General features: G+C 44.2%; 2 protein-coding genes and 2 pseudogenes across 5 annotated transcripts in view; 3 read left to right on the top strand and 1 right to left on the bottom strand.

Annotated features, from left to right (window-relative positions):
- Slc22a16 (solute carrier family 22 member 16) overlaps window positions 1-5,903 on the top strand; it is a 51,003-nt gene extending 45,100 nt beyond the window's left edge. The window contains exon 8 of the mRNA XM_015497358.2: window positions 5,530-5,903. Within this exon, the coding sequence (XP_015352844.1) occupies window positions 5,530-5,730 (201 nt within the window). The 3' untranslated portion in view covers window positions 5,731-5,903. The remainder of the gene's footprint in view (window positions 1-5,529) is intronic.
- Window positions 109-671, top strand: LOC107151459 (annotated as a pseudogene).
- Window positions 5,904-7,547: 1,644 nt separating the features above from the next.
- Window positions 7,548-19,380, bottom strand: LOC107151919 (annotated as a pseudogene).
- The window catches only part of Ddo (D-aspartate oxidase), a 19,461-nt gene continuing 16,045 nt past the window's right edge, over window positions 17,742-21,157 (top strand). Inside the window, exons 1-2 of one of the 4 annotated variants that reach the window (XM_015500141.2) lie at window positions 17,742-17,847; window positions 19,701-19,876. In XM_015500141.2, the coding sequence (XP_015355627.1) occupies window positions 19,705-19,876 (172 nt within the window). In that variant the 5' untranslated portion in view covers window positions 17,742-17,847; window positions 19,701-19,704. Of the gene's footprint in view, window positions 17,848-19,700; window positions 19,877-21,157 lie in introns of those variants that run through there. The other 3 variants (XM_048787906.1, XM_048787896.1, XM_048787888.1) reach the window with 3 other exon arrangements.

The raw sequence follows: 21,157 nt of genomic DNA, 5'->3' as shown, positions 1-21,157 counted from the left end.
CACAGAGAAGGAAACAAAGCATTTGGTCCCAGCTTAAGTCATCTTGTTCCACACAAGTGGCGTGCAAATTGCTCTTGGAGATCACTGTCCTAGCAGAGTGGCTGCCACATGGCCAGTAGCAGGTGCTTAGCAAAGTCTTCTTCTTTGTGGCATTAGGGCCTCAGCCTCTTTCACAGGCTGACTCAAGTTGAGAACATTATTGGTCTATGTAGCTTGTCTCCCTCTCTAGCCATCTTGGCAGCTGCTCCTGATTGGAGGCCATCCTGTGTCTGAGGCAGGAAGAGGGTTGTGGTCACCAAGAAGATGGAGAAGGTGTCACAGTCAGTCTACTCTAGGCTCCAACTTGTTATTAAAGGTGGAAAGTACATGTTAGTGTTCAAAATAGACTCTGGAGAAAATCAGATGAGGCAAAATGAAATTGGTCATCCTTGCTAGTAACTGCTCAGCCTTTGAGGATGTTTGGAATAGACTACTGTGCCATTTTGGCCAAAGCTGGTGTCCATCATGACAATGGCAATAATATTGAATTGGGCACAGTGTGCAGAAAATACTATGGAGTATATACCCTGGCTGCTACTAAACCAGTTGATTCTTAAATTATTAGAAGTAGGCCAGAGCAGACTGGAGAAAAAGTAAGACATGCAATATTTTTCTCCAATCAGACTTTCTAGAGCTTGTTTTAAAAAAGGTGTGTGTGTTGGGGGGGAGGGTCAGGGAGTGGGGGTGGGGGAGTAATATGGGCTGTCTGGTCTATACAGAAGGTGTTTGGGGAAAGTCTATCACCCTTTTTAGGGCATGGGATTTTCTAGAAGCATCTCTCTCGTGCTCTAGAACTTTGTGTTTCTCATAAAAAATAAAAAAGGCTACAAATAGACGGATGTTCTTTAAAACAAGAAACTGACACTCACTAAAAGAAAACAGATGTACCCATAAAAAGCAAACTGCTATAAATTGACTAAAATCAATTTTTTTTTCTTTTTTGTGGTGCTGGGGATCAAATGCAGGGCCTTGTGCAAAGCCAAATTTAAAAACAAAACAAAACATGTTTTAAAGGGTATCTGTAAGGGCCCACTAAGCACTATGGAATGAAAAGAGATCATTTATTTTATTTAACAGATACTTCAGTAGGCTCTATTTTAAGTGCTTTGCAGAAATTAGTTTTCATGTAATGCAGACACTATTGCTTCCTCCACTTATGGATGAGGAGACAGATGTACAGAAAGTAATTATTAGCCCAAGATCTTGCAACTTAAAGATGACAGAGCTCCTTTTACCCAAGATGACAGAGCTCCTTTTATACAAGGTTAAGCAGATAAAGCTGGACAGTGCTGTAGGGAATGCAGAGCAGTCAGCTCCTCCTCTCTGCCCACAGTGGTCCAGGCCCCGTCTCCAGGACAACCTCCAGCCCCAGGGTCTTGCGTATATTTGCAGAAATAGTCTGTGAATGTACTTCCTTTGGATGCAACAGATGCTCCTTGTCATCTTTAATGAATAAAAATAAATAAGCAAAGATTGATTTTCCCATACAGTTTGTATGTGGATGCCAACGTATCCAAGGAACCAATGTTTTCATTTTGAGGGATGGAAACATAATCTAGAATTTTCTATCTTCTTTTTTTGAAAAGAAGCCCATGAAAATCACTTGTTCTGATGCTTTCATTATCAAACCATTATTATAATCTAAATGAAAAAAAGGTAGACAAGAATTCATTTTTCTGTGTTCATGAACTCATTTGGCAAAGATTTTTAAAAATTTATTTTGAAGTTCTGGGGAGGAACTTGGAGCCTCCAGCATGCTAGGCAAGTGCTCTACCATTGAGCTACATCCCCAGCCCAGCAAAGATTTTTGAGTGTTGATTTTGAACTAACCCCTTTGCTAGTGCTAAGGAACTCAGATGAAAGGAACAGCTTCCGTCCTGAAAGACGACTCGTTCTGGAGGGGCAGCCAGAGGAGCAAACATCACAAGCCCTGGATAGGACTGGGGTTATGAGACCCAGGAGAGGGCTACTCACCCAGACTCGGTTCAGAGGGCAGCTTTCTGGAGGAGGGAGCCCTTCCTCTGTATCTGGGGACCAGTCAGAGCTGAGTGGGGAAGGAGAGAAGAGAACTCCAGGAAGAAGGCAAGGAACTTCAGGCAGAAAAGCAAAGGTTCCAAGGGGGAGAGACCATGTCTAGCTAGGCCTTGTTGGCAGTATGGCTGACATTCCTTGTGGGGAGTCTGGAGAGATGGGCAAGGATCGGAGGAGGTCAAGATAGAAGAATGAACAAGATACAGGTGGGCTGGAGAGGACAGGATGGGGAAGTCACATTCACAGGCCCTGGTTGACCTGTTAGGTGTGGCACAGAGGGGAGAGTCATTCTGGGGGGCAAAGGGGATCCTAGGAGGAAGAACAGGCTGGAGGAGAGGAAGGTTGGCATCGGGGTGGTGAGGGATGAGTGGGAGGTGGCCACTGGACAGATGCGATGGATAGAGGAGGGAGTACTCCCCCAGGTCTGGACTCAGAGTGCAGCGGGGCCAGGAGGTGCAGATCTGGGAGACTGAGGAACGGAACCCTAGAGCAATGGCACTAAGGTGTGGTGGAGGGAGGAGGGGTCTTTGCAGAGACTTAGGAGCAGCCAGGGAGATGGATGACCAGGACCCTCAGGGAGGAGAGGAGGTGAAGAAGGCAGGAGAGGACAGTGGCCAGGAAAGAGCAGGACAGGAAACTGTCCCTTGACGGGAGATCTGTGCCTAGGAGAGCAGTTTCTGCAGAGGTAAGAGAGGGGGGTCAAGCTGAAGAAGGGCAGCCAGAGGGATTTGAAAATGGGGACCCAGGGAAAGTTGGGGACAGGTGGATAGGGAGGTTCAAGCATCATGTTTTAAAAAATCAAACAGCACAGCAGTAATGGTAGAATATTAAAAGCATCTTGCTTTTTAAGGTAAGTTAGCAATCATGATAGCTAGTGTTTATTGGTTACTTACCATAGGGTAGGCACTGTTCTAAGCTTAAAGCTATTATTTAATTTCAGCTTCTCAATAGTCCTTTGAGGCAGGTGCCAGAAATTTCCACTGAGTTGAGATGTTAAGTAACTTGCCTGAGGTCACCCAGGTAGCAAGTGGCAACAACCCAGGCAGAATGGTTCTGGAGATTATCTGAGCTCAATATTTATTTTTTTTTAGTTGTAGTTGGACGCAATAGCTTTATTTTATTTATTTTTATGTGGTGCTAAGGATAAAACTCTGGGCCTCACACATGCTAGGCACGCATTCTACCACTAAGCCACACCCCCAGCCCAAGAACTTTTGTTTTTATTGAAGGGAAGTAGCCATCAGAAAGGAAAAGTTCAAGAGTCTGTGAGAAGGAGGGAGACCTTTGGTGGAAGGAGGCAGGGAGAGCTCTGAGGAGTGGGTGAGAGGCCTTGGGATCTGGCCAAATAAAGGGATCAGCCTGGCTAGGAGGGCTGAGAGGTGGGGGAGGGTGGGTCCTGTTGGGATATTTGGTTTGGGGAGCTAGCCAGGATAGCAGGGTTAAGTAGGAGCCCGGAGTCTTAGGCTTGTATACTGCTTGGCTATTCTTACTACCAAGCCAAGGAGAAAAATTCAGTTCATCTTGAATCTTCCATTTGACTCCATTTTGCATTTAGACATATTCACAGTGTTTTTCAAACCCTTATGTAAGACAATTCTAGATCAATGAATATACCTCCTATGTCTTGAGATACAGCAAAAGCCTTTAAAACTCTTTTGGAATGTCACTTTAAATTCTGCTCTTGCTCCTAGATGAAGCTTTCTCATGTATTTCTAAGAATTAGGCCATCAATGTTCTGCAAAATAAAATAAGAAACTGCCTTCCCAGGTCTCATCTGTTATGGATGAGGTCTTGCACCACTTCACAGTTGCACTATGTATCTTATGATTTTCATTCCCAGAACTCTAAAAATACCACATATGTAGATTTATCAGAAAATCCATGCCATAATTTATTTTTATGGGGTCTTTACAGCAAGTTTTTATTTTTTCTTTTTAAGTTTTTATTTTTTCTAAAGGAGTTTAAATTGTGTAAGGAAGAACCATATTTTATACAGGCTACATATACAATTTAGTTCTTAAAACCCACCCAATATCTTCATATTGATTGACAGAATAGTTATGCAGACTTTAATTTTCAATGTGATTTGAATTTCAGCCTTGACATAGGCTGAAAGCTTGCCTTTTATGTGTCAAAAATCTACAAAGAAATCATACTGAACTCTTATAGGAAATCAAATGAACACCCCCAATACTTCCTACCCCTGTGCCAAGTAGCTTTAGTTTCTATTACTTTTGTTTTGTTTCTCCATAAATTCTGTAGGTTCTGATTCACTGAACCTTATATTTACTTATTTGTTTATTCATTTGTTCTCCATCATTTACTGAATGCTGGTAGTATATCATTTATCGGGGCAGGGATACAGTTGACTAAGACAATCCCCGATTGCCAAGTTCCAGCTCAGGGGTCAGTTCCAAAGATTCTAGAAAGATAGTGCAGGTCTCCCCACTGTAAGAGTGCCTACAATAATATAAGAGTAGCTGGCATTTGTTGAGTAGATGGCCTGCAGTTGTTCATGAATGAATGAGTGACTAAATTAAACCTAGTTGATGAGTTAAAGAACTCCCAGTCTAGCACAAGTAACCCAAGGTCTTGCCAGGGAATAAGAATATCTTTTCTGTGAAATTTAATTCTATTGCCTTTTGAAAAGTTTCAGAAATTATTATTCTCTTAAGGGCACATTTATTTTTTTTAAAATTTGTTCTAATTTATTATACATGAAAATAGAATGCATGTTGACACATCATACATAAATGGAGTACAACTTCTCACTCTCCTAGTTGTACACGATGTAGAATCACACTGGTCATGTTATCACATATGCATATAGGGTAACATTGGATTCATTCTACTATCCCCATATCCCCTCCCCTCTCTTCACTCCCCTCTGCCTAATCCAAAGTAACTCTCTTCTTCCCTAGCCATGGCCCTTAATGTGAATTAGCATATGCATATCAGAGAAAACATTCAGCCTTTGGTATTTTGGGGATTGGCTTATTTCACTTAGCATGAAAACTCTCCAGCTTCACCCATTTACTTGCAAATGCCATAATTTCATTCCTTTAAGACTGAGTAATATTCCATTGTGTATATAGACCACAGTTTATTCATCTGTTGAAGGGCATCTAGTTGGGTTCCATAGTTTAGCTATTGTAAATTGAGCTGCTATAAACATTGATGTGGCTGTGTCACTGCAGTAGGCTGATTTTAAGTCCTTTTGGTTTAAACTGAGGAGTGGGATAGCTGGGTCAGATGGTGGTTCCATTCCAAGTTTTCTGAGGAATCGCTATACTGCTTTCCATAGTGGTTGCACCAATTTGCAGTCTCACCAACAATATATGAGTGTACCTTTTCCCCACATCTTCACCAACATTTATTATTGCTTGTATTTTTTATAATTGTGAAGGGCATATTTCTTTCTTGGCATGTCACTTAATATAATTATTTTTAATTCCGAAGTTATCCCTTGCGATTTTGGCCCTTCTGAGTGTACTACTATCCATACAGCTTCCAGAAACCACTGGGAAGCCATTGGCAACTACTTGGGAGGAATTTGCACAACTGGAGGCAAAAGAGAAATCATATCACAAAACTAAAGGAAAAGAGCTGGAAAGAAAGGAAGCAATTGACCTTGAGGGTTCTGCTGCTGCTGCTGAATAAGTGTGCCCTCTGTGCTATGTAGCACCTGACACGTTTTTTATGTGAATGCCTTTGTATTATAGGACGATTATTCTTGTCTCCTGCATGCTATTTATGTGCCTTTCTAAAAATTTTGTAAGAAAGATTTAAACAATTGTTTTGTAAAAGTAAATGGAATAAAAACCAAGATGAGAATTCTCATTTTAAAAAACTGTTTTCTTTCTTTCTTTCTTTTTTGGTAATGGAGATTTTGAGACAGGGTCTCACTGAGTTGCCAAGTTACAGAGGCTAGCCTTGAACCTGTGATCCTCTTGTCTTGGCCTCCCTAGTTGCTAGGATTACAGGCATCACCACTGAGCCCAGATAAAAACTGCTTTCTTTTTTTTTTTCTCAAACCAAAGTCACTTTATTGATTGATACCATACATGACTCAAATGGCAACCCCTCAAAAGGCATTACAGTTGGGGTGGGACACCCACCTTTCTCACCCCTTCCCTCAGCTCCTGACAGCACCCTCCCCGAAGTGGCAGTTGGAGTGGAGAAACAGGGCATGAAAACTCCCTAATCCAGAGGGAAGAGTGAGGGGAGAGGTGGCCCTGAAACTTCCTGGGACTGGCCACAGGAAAAGGCAACAAAGCCAGGAGCTGGGTCTAGCCTCATGGGACCCTCGCCCTATTCCTCCACATGTCCAAGTGTGAACTGGAGCTGAGGATCCTGGCTGCCCCCTCCTCCCTTCTATGAGGAAAGAGGAGGAGGAAGAGGTGTTGGGAGATGAAGACCCTCTACCCCAACTGGTGGACAGAGGCCTATTTCTCCTTGGTGGGCTAGAGCTGAGATAGTCTTAATGGCTCCTTCCCCTCTGAGGGGAGGCTAGTCTAAAGGATCACAGGAAGAGAAGAGGGTTCTGGTAGAGAGTGGATGAGCCCCTCTCCCATCCCACGCCTGCCCAACAGAAACCAAAACAAACAAACAAACAAAATACAGTGACAAAGAGCCTCCATACTCCCTGAGGGAGGGAGCTTCCCCTCCCCCCATCAAAATCAGCTGCTTTAGTGAAGGACTGGTAAAGAACATACCCACCATGGGATGAGGGTGGGGCGGGATAGAGGTAGTCACCATCACTGTAGGGCAGGCTAGAGTCCTGGAGGATGGGGACACAGAGACAACAGAGGGGGTTGTCACAAAAGATGTGGCTATCAATACCCCAATCCCCCCATGGCGTGCCCTCCCCAACTCCAGTCACCCAGAGGAAGAGGGAAGAGAGATGGCAAAGTGTCTCCTTGGTCTGAAGCTCTGTAGAAAAGTGGTATGCATACCTCCACCCCTACTCTCACCCCCACTGAGGCCTTAGGCTCTCCCATCTACCAATAGGAGGGAGGTCACTGGACTTTAATAAGGGGAAGAGGGGGAACATGGGTGATTTAAAAAAAAAACAAAACAACTTGCATTTTTAATAATATTATGTTTTAAAAACCTTGGAGCTGGGATAAGTGGCAGAAGGGACAAGAAACCCAGAGCTTTACCCTTCTAATACCAGCCACTTAGGGGAAGGGGTGTTCAACCAAGCCCCATGACCTTAACCCTTAAGGGCTGTGGGTAGGCTTGAAGGAGATAAGCCAGGAGAATGGGGAACCCACAATTGGGGGTGAAGATGGAGGCAAATGCCCTCGGGGGATGGTCAAAACAGTTCTCAGAGGTCCAGGGTCCACATAGGCACCCACATGAGTAACCCCTTCCCCCAAGAAGCTCTTCAGGGGCCAGGCCCAGCCCAGGGCCACTGGGGGGCACATCCGGGCACCTTCCCCCAGCAAGTCCAGTTCCTCCATGAAGTGGGTGGATGAAGGCTGCCCATTTTAGATGCTCAGTCTCTTGTGCCTTCTGCTCCCTGGGGCTACAAGGGGAGGGGCAGGCAGGCAGGCAGAGCACTGGGTGGCCCTGGCAGGGCCTTTACTGGGAAACCTGGGTGAGGGTTGCTGTTCCAAGGGCTGTTGGCGCCCAGGGCAGGAGAGTTGTTAAAGCTGACCTCATCAGGTGCTTTTTTTTTTTTGCAGTTGGCCGCGTCACACTAGGTGTTCTCCAGCTGGGTGTTGAGTCCTTGTCCCCGAACTCCCTGCCCATCAGAGTGGGTTCCCCCATCACCATCACATCCTGGCTGGAGAGGGCGAAGTTGCTGGCTGGGCTCCTTTCACTGTTGCTGCTGTTGGTGTTGCCACTCCCACCCGAACTCACGGTGCCTGTCCCCTGACATCTTCCGTTTCCGCCCGTTTGCTGGCTGCTGCCCTGAAGGCTCCGCGGGGGTGCTACCAAGCGCTGCCACTTCTGCCACTGCAGGTCTTGAGGCAGTGTCGGGAGCTGAGGCTGTACATCTTGTGGCACGACCTGAACTCCTGCATGAGCTCAAGTGTCACACATCCTACGCCGGGTGATATTTTTAGAGAGCTGATCCAACCTTTCAGGTCCTGGGCATGCATGGCACGGATGCTTCGGGGGATGAGCTCTCGGTGCTGCCAGATGTTGAAGTGCCATGTCTTTATCCGCGTCATGTCACCAAACATGAATTCCAGGTACCACCGGCTCCCCACACCCACTGTATCTCTTTGGTCCACCCTCCAGGCAGAAAGTGATGGTCAACATGGCACCATCCTCAAAGAACTCGGTTGAGAAAGCATCCCACCAGAGGGCGGGATGAGCATCACACTCCTCTGTCCAGATCTGAAGCTGTTGGTGAAGCTCGAATATTTTGTAGTCAGTTTGGTAACCAGATGGTGCCTGCCTCCCGATCCCAGGCTGCAGGTACGTAGGTGGGTCCGTGGGAGCTGGGCCCACATCCCGATCCAGCACCGGCCTGGATGAAAGGGAGCAACCAGAACAGCCACAGCCCACTGACTCTTCACATTGCCGGGTGCTGGGGGCCCAGCTGAGTCACGGTGCCCGCCCCTCGCAGGGACAGGCCAGCCATCGCGCGCGGCCCCTACTGCCCTCGCAGCCGGCCCTGCCTGGCCTCTGCCCTGTCAGGCGCTGAGCAGACCCGAAGGAAGCCAGACAAGAAAGCGAGCTGCCTCTGCGTGTGTGCGTGCCCGGTGCGTGTCCTTGTAAAATTGCTTTCTTAATGCTGCAAATATTTTTCCCATATTTGTTTTTTTGTGTCATTGGTTCTCACCCCCCATGCCATGCCCCCATGCAAGCCCGAAAGATATCACATATTCATATTCCCATTGGCACTAGTGCCCCCCTCCTCCCCATCTTCCCAGGGACTGTCATTTGGGAAGGGGACTGGGAGAGTGTTTCTTTTTCCAAAGCCCTTTGAAGTTTCTATTTCTGATAATAATCTTTTCCCTCTTTTGAGGTCCATAAACCTAAACACAAGTCTTTATAGGGGGCCATGGCCAGCATCTCACTGGGGGGGTTCTTCTTCCTGCAGAGGGCGGTTTAAGCTACCTGAGAACTTAAAGTCTAAGATAATTTAGTGAAGAACAAAAGACAAAGAGTCAGAAATATATTTATGAAAGTGGAGACCGGATACATCCAGTCCACACAAGAGCTGGAACTAGTCAAAGGAAAGATGGCTCCAGTGGTTTATTTAAAGGGGTACATCAAAGGCAGGGATAAAGTTTCAAGGGTGGAGTCTTGCTTCCTGATGTCTTACAGTCAACAGGTTAATTGGCATCTTGACAGGTCACACCCATCTCAGGTGCTCTGCAGCTACAGTAGGCCACCCATCTGTGGGGTATCTTTGGCAGAGCTGAGAGGGAAGTTCAGGCAGTCTATTCCTGTGGGGATGCCACCAGCAGTTCCCAGTGCCAGACGTATCCCCTTACTACGCTAAGATGTGCAACACAGTTCACACACAGCCCACAGATGACTCTCAACAAGTCCTATTTAGAAAAGCCCTGTCAAAAGATGTTTATCTTCATGATTAACCCTAAAAACTAGAGCTATGAAAAAGATGTCTTGCTTTCCAGCCCCCTGAGCCAAGAGGTGAGAAGTGCAGACCGGTGTGCTAGTCTTTGGCTCAGTTAATGGACACACACCTGCCAGGGGCCAGGGGTTAGTTTTTTAGTCTGACCTTCTTATTTTTTCCAAATTTACTCAATTCTGTCTATAAGCCTCCTTCAGACAGAGAACCTGAGGGATTTTAGTGCATTGTAAACTTTCCCAGTTAGCAGATAGATCATCTTGGAAACTGACTTGAAATTCTGTCTGGATCTGTTGCCGATCTCAAATGTGTAGTCAGGATTCTTGTCTTTTTAAAATAATTTTGTTTTCCCAACTTCACTTAAAACCACAGTCTCTCCAAAACAGTTTAATATCTCAGTTATTTCAACTGCAAATTGTGTCTATTAGAAGCATGTGTTTCAGATTTACAAGTTTCCTGTAGGCATTGGGTTTTTCCTTACTTTTGTTTTAAGTTCATGTTTTTTTTTTTCCTCCTTTGCTCTTGAAATTTTGCTCTTAGATATTATCTTGTGTCTTGTGCTGATGAAGTATATGTGCAGAGGCAAGTATATAAGAGGGCAATTATATAGATGTTGTGAATTTAAAAAGCATTGCTAAGAGAAATAAAGGAGGCATTTGATCTGAATTATTTAGACTGTTTATATTAATTCTATTCCCTGGGTAATTGCTCTAGTTCTTTACTTGGTCTCTCCATTTCAAAATAATAAAAAACAACAAAAAAAAACTTTTCTCTTTTTGTAAAACAAAACAAACCAAAAAGGAGGATGTGAGAAGAGAGTAGGACAACATTTCTCTAGCCTTTCTCGTCTCTTATTTTTGTCTCATTTTCTTTTTTTTCCCTTCTTTCTCAGCCTATTTTTCTAATGTCATTTAATTGTTTTCCTCAAATATTTGTTATTTTCTTGAACCTGTTTTTTTTTTTTCCATTTGTTTTCCAGTGCTCTCACAGTAAAAATACCACAGCCTGGGTGGCTTAAACAGAAATTTATTTCCACACAGTTCTGGAGGATGGAGAGGATAAAAGTCCAAGGTCAAGGTGCCTGTGGGGTTGGATTCCTCTGAGGTCTCTCTTTGGTTGTAGGTGGCCACCCTATTGCTGCCTCTTCTCATGACTGGCCTTCAATGCCTGCACATCCCCAGAGTCTCTCCCTCTTCTAACAAGGACACCAGTCTTATTGGATTATGGTATCACCTTAATGGCTACATTTTTACTTTAATCACCTCTTTAAAGATCTCATCTCCATTCAAAGAGTTGGAATTTTAGTATATGGATTTTGGGGCATTTCTTTATATTTTGCTGTGCATTGTCTTATTCTGCCATACAGAATATCATAAGTGGTTTAAAAACAGACATTTATTTCTGTTGTGGAGGGTATAGAAGTACAAGATCAAGGTACAGTAAGGTAGGTTTCATCATGAGACCCCTTCTCTTTTTTTATAGGTGGCTTCCACCTCACTGTGCATTCACATGGACCCTTCTTTGTGTGCATGGGAGTGGGGGGTGGGGAGGGGGGAGAAGAAAGAACAAGTGCAAGTTCTTTGGTGTTTCTTTTTTATAAGGACACTCATCCCATCATGACACCCCATTCTTTTTTTAATATTTTTAAAGTTATATATGGGCATAATATCTTTATTTAGTTTATTTATTTTTATGTGGTGCTGAAGATCGAACCCAGGGTCTCATAAGTGTGAGGTGAGCTCTCTACCACTGAGCCATAATCCCAGCCCCCCTGAGCTCTCTCATCATTTCATCTAACCTCAGTTATCTCTGAAAGGCCCCACCTTCAAATACATATGGTTGGGGGGTAAGGCTTTAACATGTATTTTTGAGGGGGAGGTAAACATTCAGACCTTATCACCTACTTAGGTATCTCTGTATCAGTCATTGTTCAGTCAGAAAAATAGGAATCATCTGAACATTTCAGGTATAGAGGAAGTTTATATAGGAGTCAGTTACAAAAGTATAGAGAGGTCTGGGGGCACAGAATGAGCAGGAGAAGTTGCCCAGAGTTCAGGAAGCTGCTGCCACAGCTGGTCCTCAAGCTTGTACTTTTTGCTTCCACTGCCGATGCTGAAACCACATTTCTGCTGTTGACCAGAAACCCCGGAGCCCACTCACCCACTGATGGGTGACTACTGAAACTCATCAAGTCATGCTTTCAGCCTGAATTGAGTTTTTTGATTAACTTAGGGAAAATTTACCCTTTATTCTGCTATTGACTCTTCTATCTACAATTATGGTTTATCTTTGTTCACTTGGGTCATCTTTAATATGTTTTTTATTTGTTGTCTTTAGATATGCTTGACAGTAGAATGTTTTGCCATATTATACATATATGAAGTATAATTTATTCTAATCAGGATCCTATTCTTGTGATTGTACATTATGTGGCGTCACCCTGGTGGTGTACTCAAATACAAGGATAGGAAAGTTATGTCCGATTCATTCTGTTGTCCTTCCTATTTCCCTCCCCACTCCCTTCCCTTGGTTCCCCTTTGTCTAATCCAGTAGACTTCTGTTCTTCCCCTCCCGACCCTCCCTTGTTGTGAGTTAGTATCCACATATCAGAACATTCACCCTTTGTTTTTTTGGGATTGGCTCATTTCGCTTATCATGATAGTCTCCAGTTCGATCCATTGACTGGCAAATGCCATAATTTCATTCTTCTTTATGGCTGAGTAGTATATATGATATTTTCTTAATCCATTCATCTGTTGAAGGACACCTATATTGGTTCCATAGCTTGGTTATTGTGTATTTTAGTATGTTTTAATGATTATATAAAACATAATAATAATATGTTTTAATATGTTTCCACAAAGGTCAGGCATATTTTTGGTTGGATTTATTCCTAGGTATAAACTTCCTCAACAGGTGCCAAACTTTTAATAACAACATTTTCTAAATACATATAGTTAACATAAAGAAATTTGTTTCATTTTTGTATGTTAATCTTATATCTAGCAACTTGATAAGTGTTTTTAATTGAAAAATATTTTTTCTTTAATGTCTTTTCATTTTAACAGTGAGCAAATATTCATTATGCAGAAGCCAAACATAATTTTCTGCTTGAGCATTTCTTAGTATGTGCAGCCTTTTGACTTTATACTTGGAAAACTTAGTGATGCTATAATCTGTAATAGCTGGAACTTAGCCATAGCACATCAGGTGTGTCTCTGTAAATATTTGAAGGAGTACTTTGCTCCAGCATTGGAAATTTCAGAGACTAGACCACAAAAAGTAGATAAACTTCAGGTTGACAACCTTGTTACTCAGGCCTATTTAACTGAGGTTAACTAACTTGACCTTGACAAGCAGTGAAGTATATGAAGCAGTGAAGGCCTGGGATTTAAAAAGTCTGCCTTTAATCCTCTACAAAAGTAAATCAACCTCTCTTTACCTCTAGTCTTTTTATTTGAAAATTTAGGATCCTAATAAAATGTCTTTCCTGGGAATGTGAAGATTACATGAAATAACATATTTACATCACTACATGCCTCTGCACAGAGCTGATATTCTCCAAACTCTGTACACTATTCCACCACTTGATCAGTGAGAGTATGATAGGTGTCCTCTGTCTAGTCTTGATCTTGGCCAATGAGCATTTGGAGCCCAGTCTGCTCAGCGTTCCACCATACAGTCACTCTCCTGCGTTGACTTTGCCCTTTATGTACATTGATTCCTCCTTTGTGGGCTTTGCAATTTATATATGCACTGATGGTTACTTTGGGCCCATGAAAGCTGCAGGGAAGACTAACCATGAAGCTAATGAAGCATAAACTCCAGTTCCCCTCATTTGCACGGGCTTTTATGAGGGACCTTAGTAGTGGGTTCATTTGGGCATAAGTTTTTATAAAATTTTACAAAAGTAAGGCATATTCATTGCAATCAGCTAAACCACTGTCTTTGCCCATCTCTCTTTTTTTTCTATCACATTTCCCCACCACTCAGATGGCATCCAAGTGGCTTTAGGCATTTTTTTCCTTTTCTTGATTCTAAATATGCATATATTTTTAAAGAGGGCTTTTGAAATTGTATAAATGTCATACCTCACAAATGCTGACTTTGCTTCCCTGAATAACTGTTAAAAAGGCATACTGTTCATATTCAATATATGTTCAGATTACATTCAATTCAATGATGAGTTTGGAGGGGGTTACTTGTCTTTTTTTGTTCCTATCAAAGACCATTCTAAAGGAAAAAGGTTCATTCTGTAAAATGATATATGTCAAGGTAAACTTAATAAATTCTTGCATATGGCAAAGAGGTATATTTTATTATATAAGATTACAAAAACTGAACATGGAAGCCAAAGTCTTTGCAAACTTCCCTCAGTGGAGTGTCTGGGAATTGTGGGTGTTTGTTATCTTATTTGAATTTGCCAGTAATCAAGTAATGGCTGTTATTTTTATCTCCAAAATCCACAATGCAACACTATTTTACAAGGAATGTCCAGTTATCTGAGTCAATTAGTTGTTAACACTCATTTCCTCCTCTCTCTGAGCTCACCCACCCTGACAGGTACCAATCATAGAGGTTTTCATGGATGTCCCAATAAGTAAGTCCTGAAAGTCTTAGTTCACAAGGAAGAAAGGGTTCAGTTATAGGCTCTGCCCTTGAGTCTGGAATAAGGGCTACTAACCAACATATCAGTGTGAGCTGTCCTTAGCTCACTCCTTTCTGCCTCTTCCCAAACTCCTCCCCAACCTATTTCTGAGGCAAGGTCCCTGAACCTTGCTTCTTCAATAGCTTTCTGAAGAGTACAAGTCCCATTGGTTGGAGACCTTTCATTCACCGGCAATGGACATATCGGGAAGGCCTACACATCACATTAACACTCCTGGGGAGCAGAGAAGAGGTTGGGCAGGTGGAAGGCCCTACCTACATTGCAGGGGTGAGGCTTTGGGGGTCTCTGCAGGCCAAGGTCAAAAATCTTCTGAAAAAGTGTTGGAGAAGAATACGAAGCTGAGCTCCCCCGCAGTCTCAAGCAGAATATTTCAACTCTTTGGACCTCAGCCACTCACTTATAAAAAAAAAATTAGATCCCTCTGTATAGCCTCTAAAGTCCCTTTTATAGCTCTTATCCTCAATGATACTTAAGTTGGTTCCCCCATCAGTTTACTGAATGACCTGCCATTCAAGTTACATTGCTAATGCTCTGTAGTGATGAGCAAAAATAGAAGACCCATTAGTCTTATACCACTTTCTTTCTGGTTTTCATTTCTAACTAAATGGTTCCTCCTTTTCTTGCTTTTAAGAGGAAAGTAGAGCACTGACCTGCAGGAGGAAGGCGGGACCCTCTAGTTATCTTCCATGGCTCCCACTCCTTTCCAAATGCAGTCCTCCATCCAGCCAGAGTGCCGCACTTCCACACACTGCCCCTGCACACACCACCTCCCCAGGTGCCTCCCACCATTTCCTCAGCTTACTTTGCTCTTCTGGCCTGTGGATTTGTTCACACTATCCCCCCCCCCTGGAGTGAGGGAACTTAGGCAACCAGGGCAGGATGGCCATTGAGGGGGTCAGGGGCAAGGCCAGAACAAAGAAGCATAGAGAGGGTCTTCTTATGAGGTCAACTTCCTACTTGACGAAAGTGCTCCTGGACCCACGTGGGAGACCCAATCAGACAGACACTTCCGTACTCACGTTCCTAAGTGGGAGATCCAATAGAAAAACTAAAAAATATGTGGACAGAAGGGGCACCAATCAATAATAGTGAGGAGTGTGTAGACAGGGGAAGAGATAAGGAGAGGAAGACATTCCAGAGACCATAAAAAGAACACGCCAAAATCTCCCTATTGGATTCCCAGCTTTGGGGCCCCTTCTCTTACAAGCCTCTCTCTGTATCTCTGTTGCCTTTGCAATAAATCTATTTTTTGCTTGCCATCTCTGTGTCCTGTTCTTCAATTCTTTGCTGAATGAATACCCTCAGATGTAACAGGAGATCTTTTCCCTCCTCTTCTTTGTCCCTCCAAGCCACTAATTCTTTGGGACCTTCCAACTTCCCATCCTCCCCCCTGGATGGCTCCTGTCCCTGTGAGAGCACAGCTCAGCTATTAATTAGAGAGTTGTCTTGCTCTGCCTTGTACTGGAGGGAGAAAATACCATCTTAGAAAACCCTAAATCTCTAACAGCTCTTGAAGTGCGCCTTGGGCCGAGGGACTGCTCTGTATATTTTCTTGATTGATTTTGTAGTAGTGCTCAATAAAATAAGGACACTGCCTGTGATACTGTGAAATATATATTTGGTCTTTATCCTAGACACACAGATCCTAAAACCCTTGCAATCCCTGCAGTGATAAGAGTGTCTTTTGTATGCTAATGAGCTGATAGGTGGACAAAGGTGCCTAGGTAGCTTTAGGTTGGGGGCTGGTTACAGAAAAAACCAACACATGATTAGGGGTCTACCCTTTAAGCCCCAACCCTCAACCTCCACAGAGGGGAGAGGGGCCAAAGGTTGAGCTGATAGCCAATGGTTATCCATGAATGGTGATCAACCATGTCTATGTAAAGAAGCCTTCATAAAACCCCCAAAGGACAGTGTGGTGAAGTTTCTAGATAGCTGAACACATGGGTTCCTGGAGGATGCTGTGCTCAGAAAGGCCAAGAGACTCTGTAAACCTTTCCCCGTGTATCTCTACCACCTGGCTGTTCATCTACATCCTTTGTAATGAACTAGTCAACCCAAATAGTGCTTCCCTGAGTCTTTGAACATCTCGAGCAAATTATTTGAACTTGAGGAGGGCATTGTGGGAACCCTAATAAATGGTCAGAGGGTCATAGGGCAATCCTTGAAATTTGCAATTGGCATCTGAAGTGTGTGTGTGTGTGTGTGTGTGTGTGTGTGTGAAATGGGGGGCTTGTCCTGGGGACTGAGCCCTCAACCTGTGAAATCTGAGGCTATCTCCAGGTAGAAAGTATCCAAATTGAATTGAATTGAATTAGGGAACAACCCAGCTGGTGTCTGCTGGAGAATCTGCAGAATTGATTGCGTGGTGTGTGGAGAAACCACCCCACACATCTGATCACAGCAATGTTCTGTATTGAGTGACTGTGTGAAAGTATTAAGAGTGAAAGAAGATAAACTGCTTTCCCCCTCTATCTTTAAGACCATCTTCTAAAGAATTTTACATAGCTTAACTCATCAGATGCTCTTGCAAGGGAAATCTTAGTTCAATTCCAATTATCAGAGGGGAAAACAAATTCTTAAATTAGGTGACTCATTTAAGGTAAGACAGACAGGACTCCTGACACCAAAGTGCAGGCACTGATGAAGAGCTTGGACCTTGGAATCTGATACTTGGAATGGAATTTACCACCTAAGAGACCCTGGGCCCTTTCTTTTTGTCTTGGACCCTCAATATACTTGTCTGTGGAGTGGAGAGAGTAATAATAGTTCCTACCGCACAGGAAGTTATTTTATATACAGTCTAGTGCAAGGCAATGTTTAATATTCTATATTAGTTAAAACATTATTATCCAATTTTTGATTCATCAAATTGCCTCCCTGGAAATAAACCTGACTGCAGAGTTCCCAGTGCCTAGCACACAGTGTACACTGGCTCCCTTTTTTAAATATTTGAGTTCTGTCCAAGGTGCTTTTCGGAATCAGTTTTCTAGCTGCCACCGGATTGTCTGGCATCTTAGTGATCACACACACCATTGTACTCCCCTCACCCGCTTCTCCCATCACCCTCCACGGCTGACTAGTGGAGCCAGGCACCCCTTGGGAGATGGTGGCTACTTCTGGGCAGCCCAGTGAGATAACGGGTGTTTGCTTCTGGCTGGAACTTGCTGGAGGCTGTACAGGCCACCGTTATTTACCGCACACATCAGTCATTTGGCAAAATCACAGGCTGGCAGTGAGACGGAGAGCTTGTGAACCAAACAGGGAGGGCTGCTGAGGGCGCACCATCCCCCTGGAGTCTTGGCAGAGACCCAGCTCTGCAGAGCTTGCAAGATGAGGTCACCTGCTCATTTCTCCTGGGTGGGGAATCAGTAACACACAGTTACACGGACCAATGGCAAGTAAGATTAGAAGGAATGTCCTTAATAATTCCCCAATGAGAAGCAGTTTTACTTTCTCTCGGTGTCTCAGGGCACTAGACCAAGCAGTCACTGGAAAACAAGTTTTGGTGTCAGAGCCTTCAGTGGGCTGAAAGGCTGCTTTTCAGAGACAGGTACTTGAATCTCCCTTCTTCTGGCTCAGGGGTCGGTTCTGTCCACACCCTGGGAATTTGGGGCTGCGTTTTAGCGGGGGTCAGGGGACAGGGATTGAAGGGTGACTATACAGGACATGCTGTATCTTGCTGGCTCACTCCTCTTCCCTCTGACAGCTGGTTATCCTTAGCCACTGATGACTTTTCCCTCTTAATATGTTCGAGCTATTTTGAGAAAGTTGCTGGATAGGGGGTGCCAGTGTGAAATAGCAAAGCTAGTAAGGGCATTGGCGACTGCCTTCTTTCTCCAAGCCGGGCGACGTGCACAGGGCTACATTCCTCAGCCTTTCCTACTGCACTGCCTAGACCACTCCACCGTTCCTAGCAGTACTGCTCCTTCTTGGACAGCCCACACATGAAGTTGACTGATGACCTTGGACATGTGTAGACACATAATTAACCTCACTGACTTTAAATTAACCTCACTGGAGGGCTTTAAAGGGTCATAATGTGAAAAACCTTCAGAGCCAGGAAATTCAGCAGAGACCACTGACAGCAGGGTCCCACAAAGATTGCTCTGCCCACAGCCCCTCCTGAGCAAAGGTGAACCTCTATCTGAGGTAGCCATGGTTTGTGCCATGTGACGGATATCCTGGCCATTTCTCTTTGGACAAGAAAAGTGATTATGTCAAGGGAAAATTTAGCCTGATTTAGCCTGATCAGCTTGCTTGGTGCCAGAACGTTGCCAACAGGGGTGGCAATGATCAACTGGAACAATTGTTTTTTTCTCTTTCTGGAGTTTGAACTTGAGCCTGACATAGAGAGTTAGACAGCAGAAGCAGACGTGGGTAGAAGAACAGGGAAGCCAAGGTGGGCAGGGAGGCTGATAGGGGAGCATGGTGCTATGGGATCCTGCTGCCCAGAGCCAGGGGTGAGAAGGCGCTGGACCCTCAGCCACTCTTAGCTCCAGCTTCAGGATGCCCAGCTCAGGCTGTGGGATGTGGGCCTCCTGTGTTTCCATGCGTATCCTCCCAAAAGCCCCTTTGGAAGACAGCCTTGGTGGGCCTCTCATATTCACCACCTGAGGGAACCAATGAGAATTTGATCTATTTTATAGATAAGGGAGTTGAGGCCACAGGCCACTACCCAGGTTCTAGGACCAGCCCAGGACCAAGTCCAGACAGGAACCCAGGTTCCCTTATCTTGAAAGCATATTGTCCAAGGAGGTGATTCAGGCCCAGGGGTGAGGGCCAAGCTGGAGTAGGGAGTAGGCAGGACACTGGCAGTGAAGGGCGAAGGAGGGTGGGCTTCTAGGAGAAATGAAGACGGGAGAGGAAGTAATGAGCTCAGTGCTCAAACTCCCTGCAATGTTGTTTTTGTTCAAAACATATCTGCAAAGAACAGAAGTTAAGTTCTAAATTGCTTTGGAGTCTTGCCCTCTCGTGACTGCTCCTGGGGATGAGATGGGATTCAGGAGCAAAGACTGAAGCCCTGTTGCTTTTCTTGCCTCGCTGACCTCACCAACCTTTCCTGGTCTTCCCCATAGGGGACCATGGTTCACGAAAGGGCAGAATGAGCAGAAATTTCCCCCAGGACACAGCTTAATTTACTGTTGGTGTGTGCTAAAGGCTAGCCCAGGCTGATTTTACACTAGTATCTGAATGCCCAAGGAGACCTTGTTGTCCAGACCCCATTATTTAATGGAAAGAGAGTTTACAAGTATTTTCACTTTATCCCACAAGAAACACAATTTATTGTGTTTATTGGTCTTATTCTGAGAGACTACTGAACTAGGAAAAGAACCTAGGATCAAACTTCATCTAGAGAGAATAATCTACCAAATAGGTGTGCAGCCCACATTTCCCTCCTCACAGGCCCATGGACACAGCACGGATTGCAGTCGTTGGAGCAGGTGTGATAGGGCTTTCCACTGCCGTATGCATTTCCAAACTGGTTCCTGGATGCTCCATCACCATCATCTCAGACAAATTTACTCCAGATACCACCAGTGATGTGGCCGCCGGGATGCTTATTCCTCATATTTATCCAGGTGAGAGAGGGACTTGAGCTCCTCTTTCAGATATGAAGGAGGTTAATGGAATTCTGTCCACCAAGAAGGCTAGTTGTGTGTGTCAGCGTCACGTGCAATTTTAATGTCCTATATGTTCATCTTTTGGGAAGGGCTCAGTTATGGGCAGAACAAAACAATCTCTGAATCTCAGCAGCTCACACTGAACCTCCATTGAGCCGCAGTAAGGGTTCAGTTTATCCCAGGGACCTAAACTGATAACCTAGGGCAACACTCTGATTATCCTAGGACTTGGAGGCAAGAGAGCTCCAGAGGGTCTTACCTCTGTGATCAAACACTAGCCAGGAAGTGACTTTCAGTTCTGATGGCAGCTCATTGGCAGAGCTATTCACATGCCCTCACCCCTCTGCAGGAGACCAGGAGATGGAATTCTACAAGGTTCCCAGAAGATGGAGAGCAGAAGTAAATGAATAGCACTAAAAACTGCATAATTGATGACTCTAAGTCTTGACACTGATACCAGTAATAGCCATCAATTCAGAATCTACTTGTAACAGGACTCAAATTCTCCTACCTTCTAAGCCAGTATAAAAGCAACCAGTCCGTATGGATTTAGGCTTGAAGATGCATTAATTTTTGCACATGTTCATGCTTCCTTTCCATTTTGTTTTCTTCGTGTGAAATGGGAGGAGGGGGCTATTATCATTAGAAACCCAAATTCCTTTGCAGCTAATGAGGTTCATACTCAGTTTCCTTTTCCTCACTTCTCGGTCCCAGGACAGCAGGCTCTATTCCTTGGGTCTCCATGTGAGGCACAACAACATGGAGGAAGAAGGTGGCAGAGGGAAGCCACTCACATGATGATCAGGAAGGAGCAGGGGCAGAGAGAGAGAAGTGTTTATCTCCACTTGCCAAATACAAATATATACCTGAAAGCCATGTCCCAAAGTCCCACCTCCTCTATCCACCTGCCTTCAATTATCACTCAATCCCATCATTTGATTAATTAAGGGTATTAAAACTCAATCATTTCTCCTCTAAACTTTCTTGCATTGTCTTATACATGAGCATTTGGGGGACACCTCACACATAAGCCATAACAATTATAAAACCCATCAATTTGGAATATGAAAATCTCCCTGTCCTTTTAATCCTGAAGCTTATATTTTTCAGTCCACATTTTGAGTTACTCAGTTGTTAGTTTCCTTCCCTTTGATGACTTTACCTCTCTTTTTGGAATTGCTATTAGGGAGCCTCTTGCTCTTGGTCTCCAGATCTTTTATTCCCCCCATCCCTGTTTCT

This window comes from Marmota marmota, unplaced genomic scaffold (assembly GCF_001458135.2).
Source record: "Marmota marmota marmota unplaced genomic scaffold, marMar, whole genome shotgun sequence".
NCBI lineage: Eukaryota > Metazoa > Chordata > Mammalia > Rodentia > Sciuridae > Marmota > Marmota marmota.
This window is presented reverse-complemented; position numbering and strand designations above follow the sequence as displayed.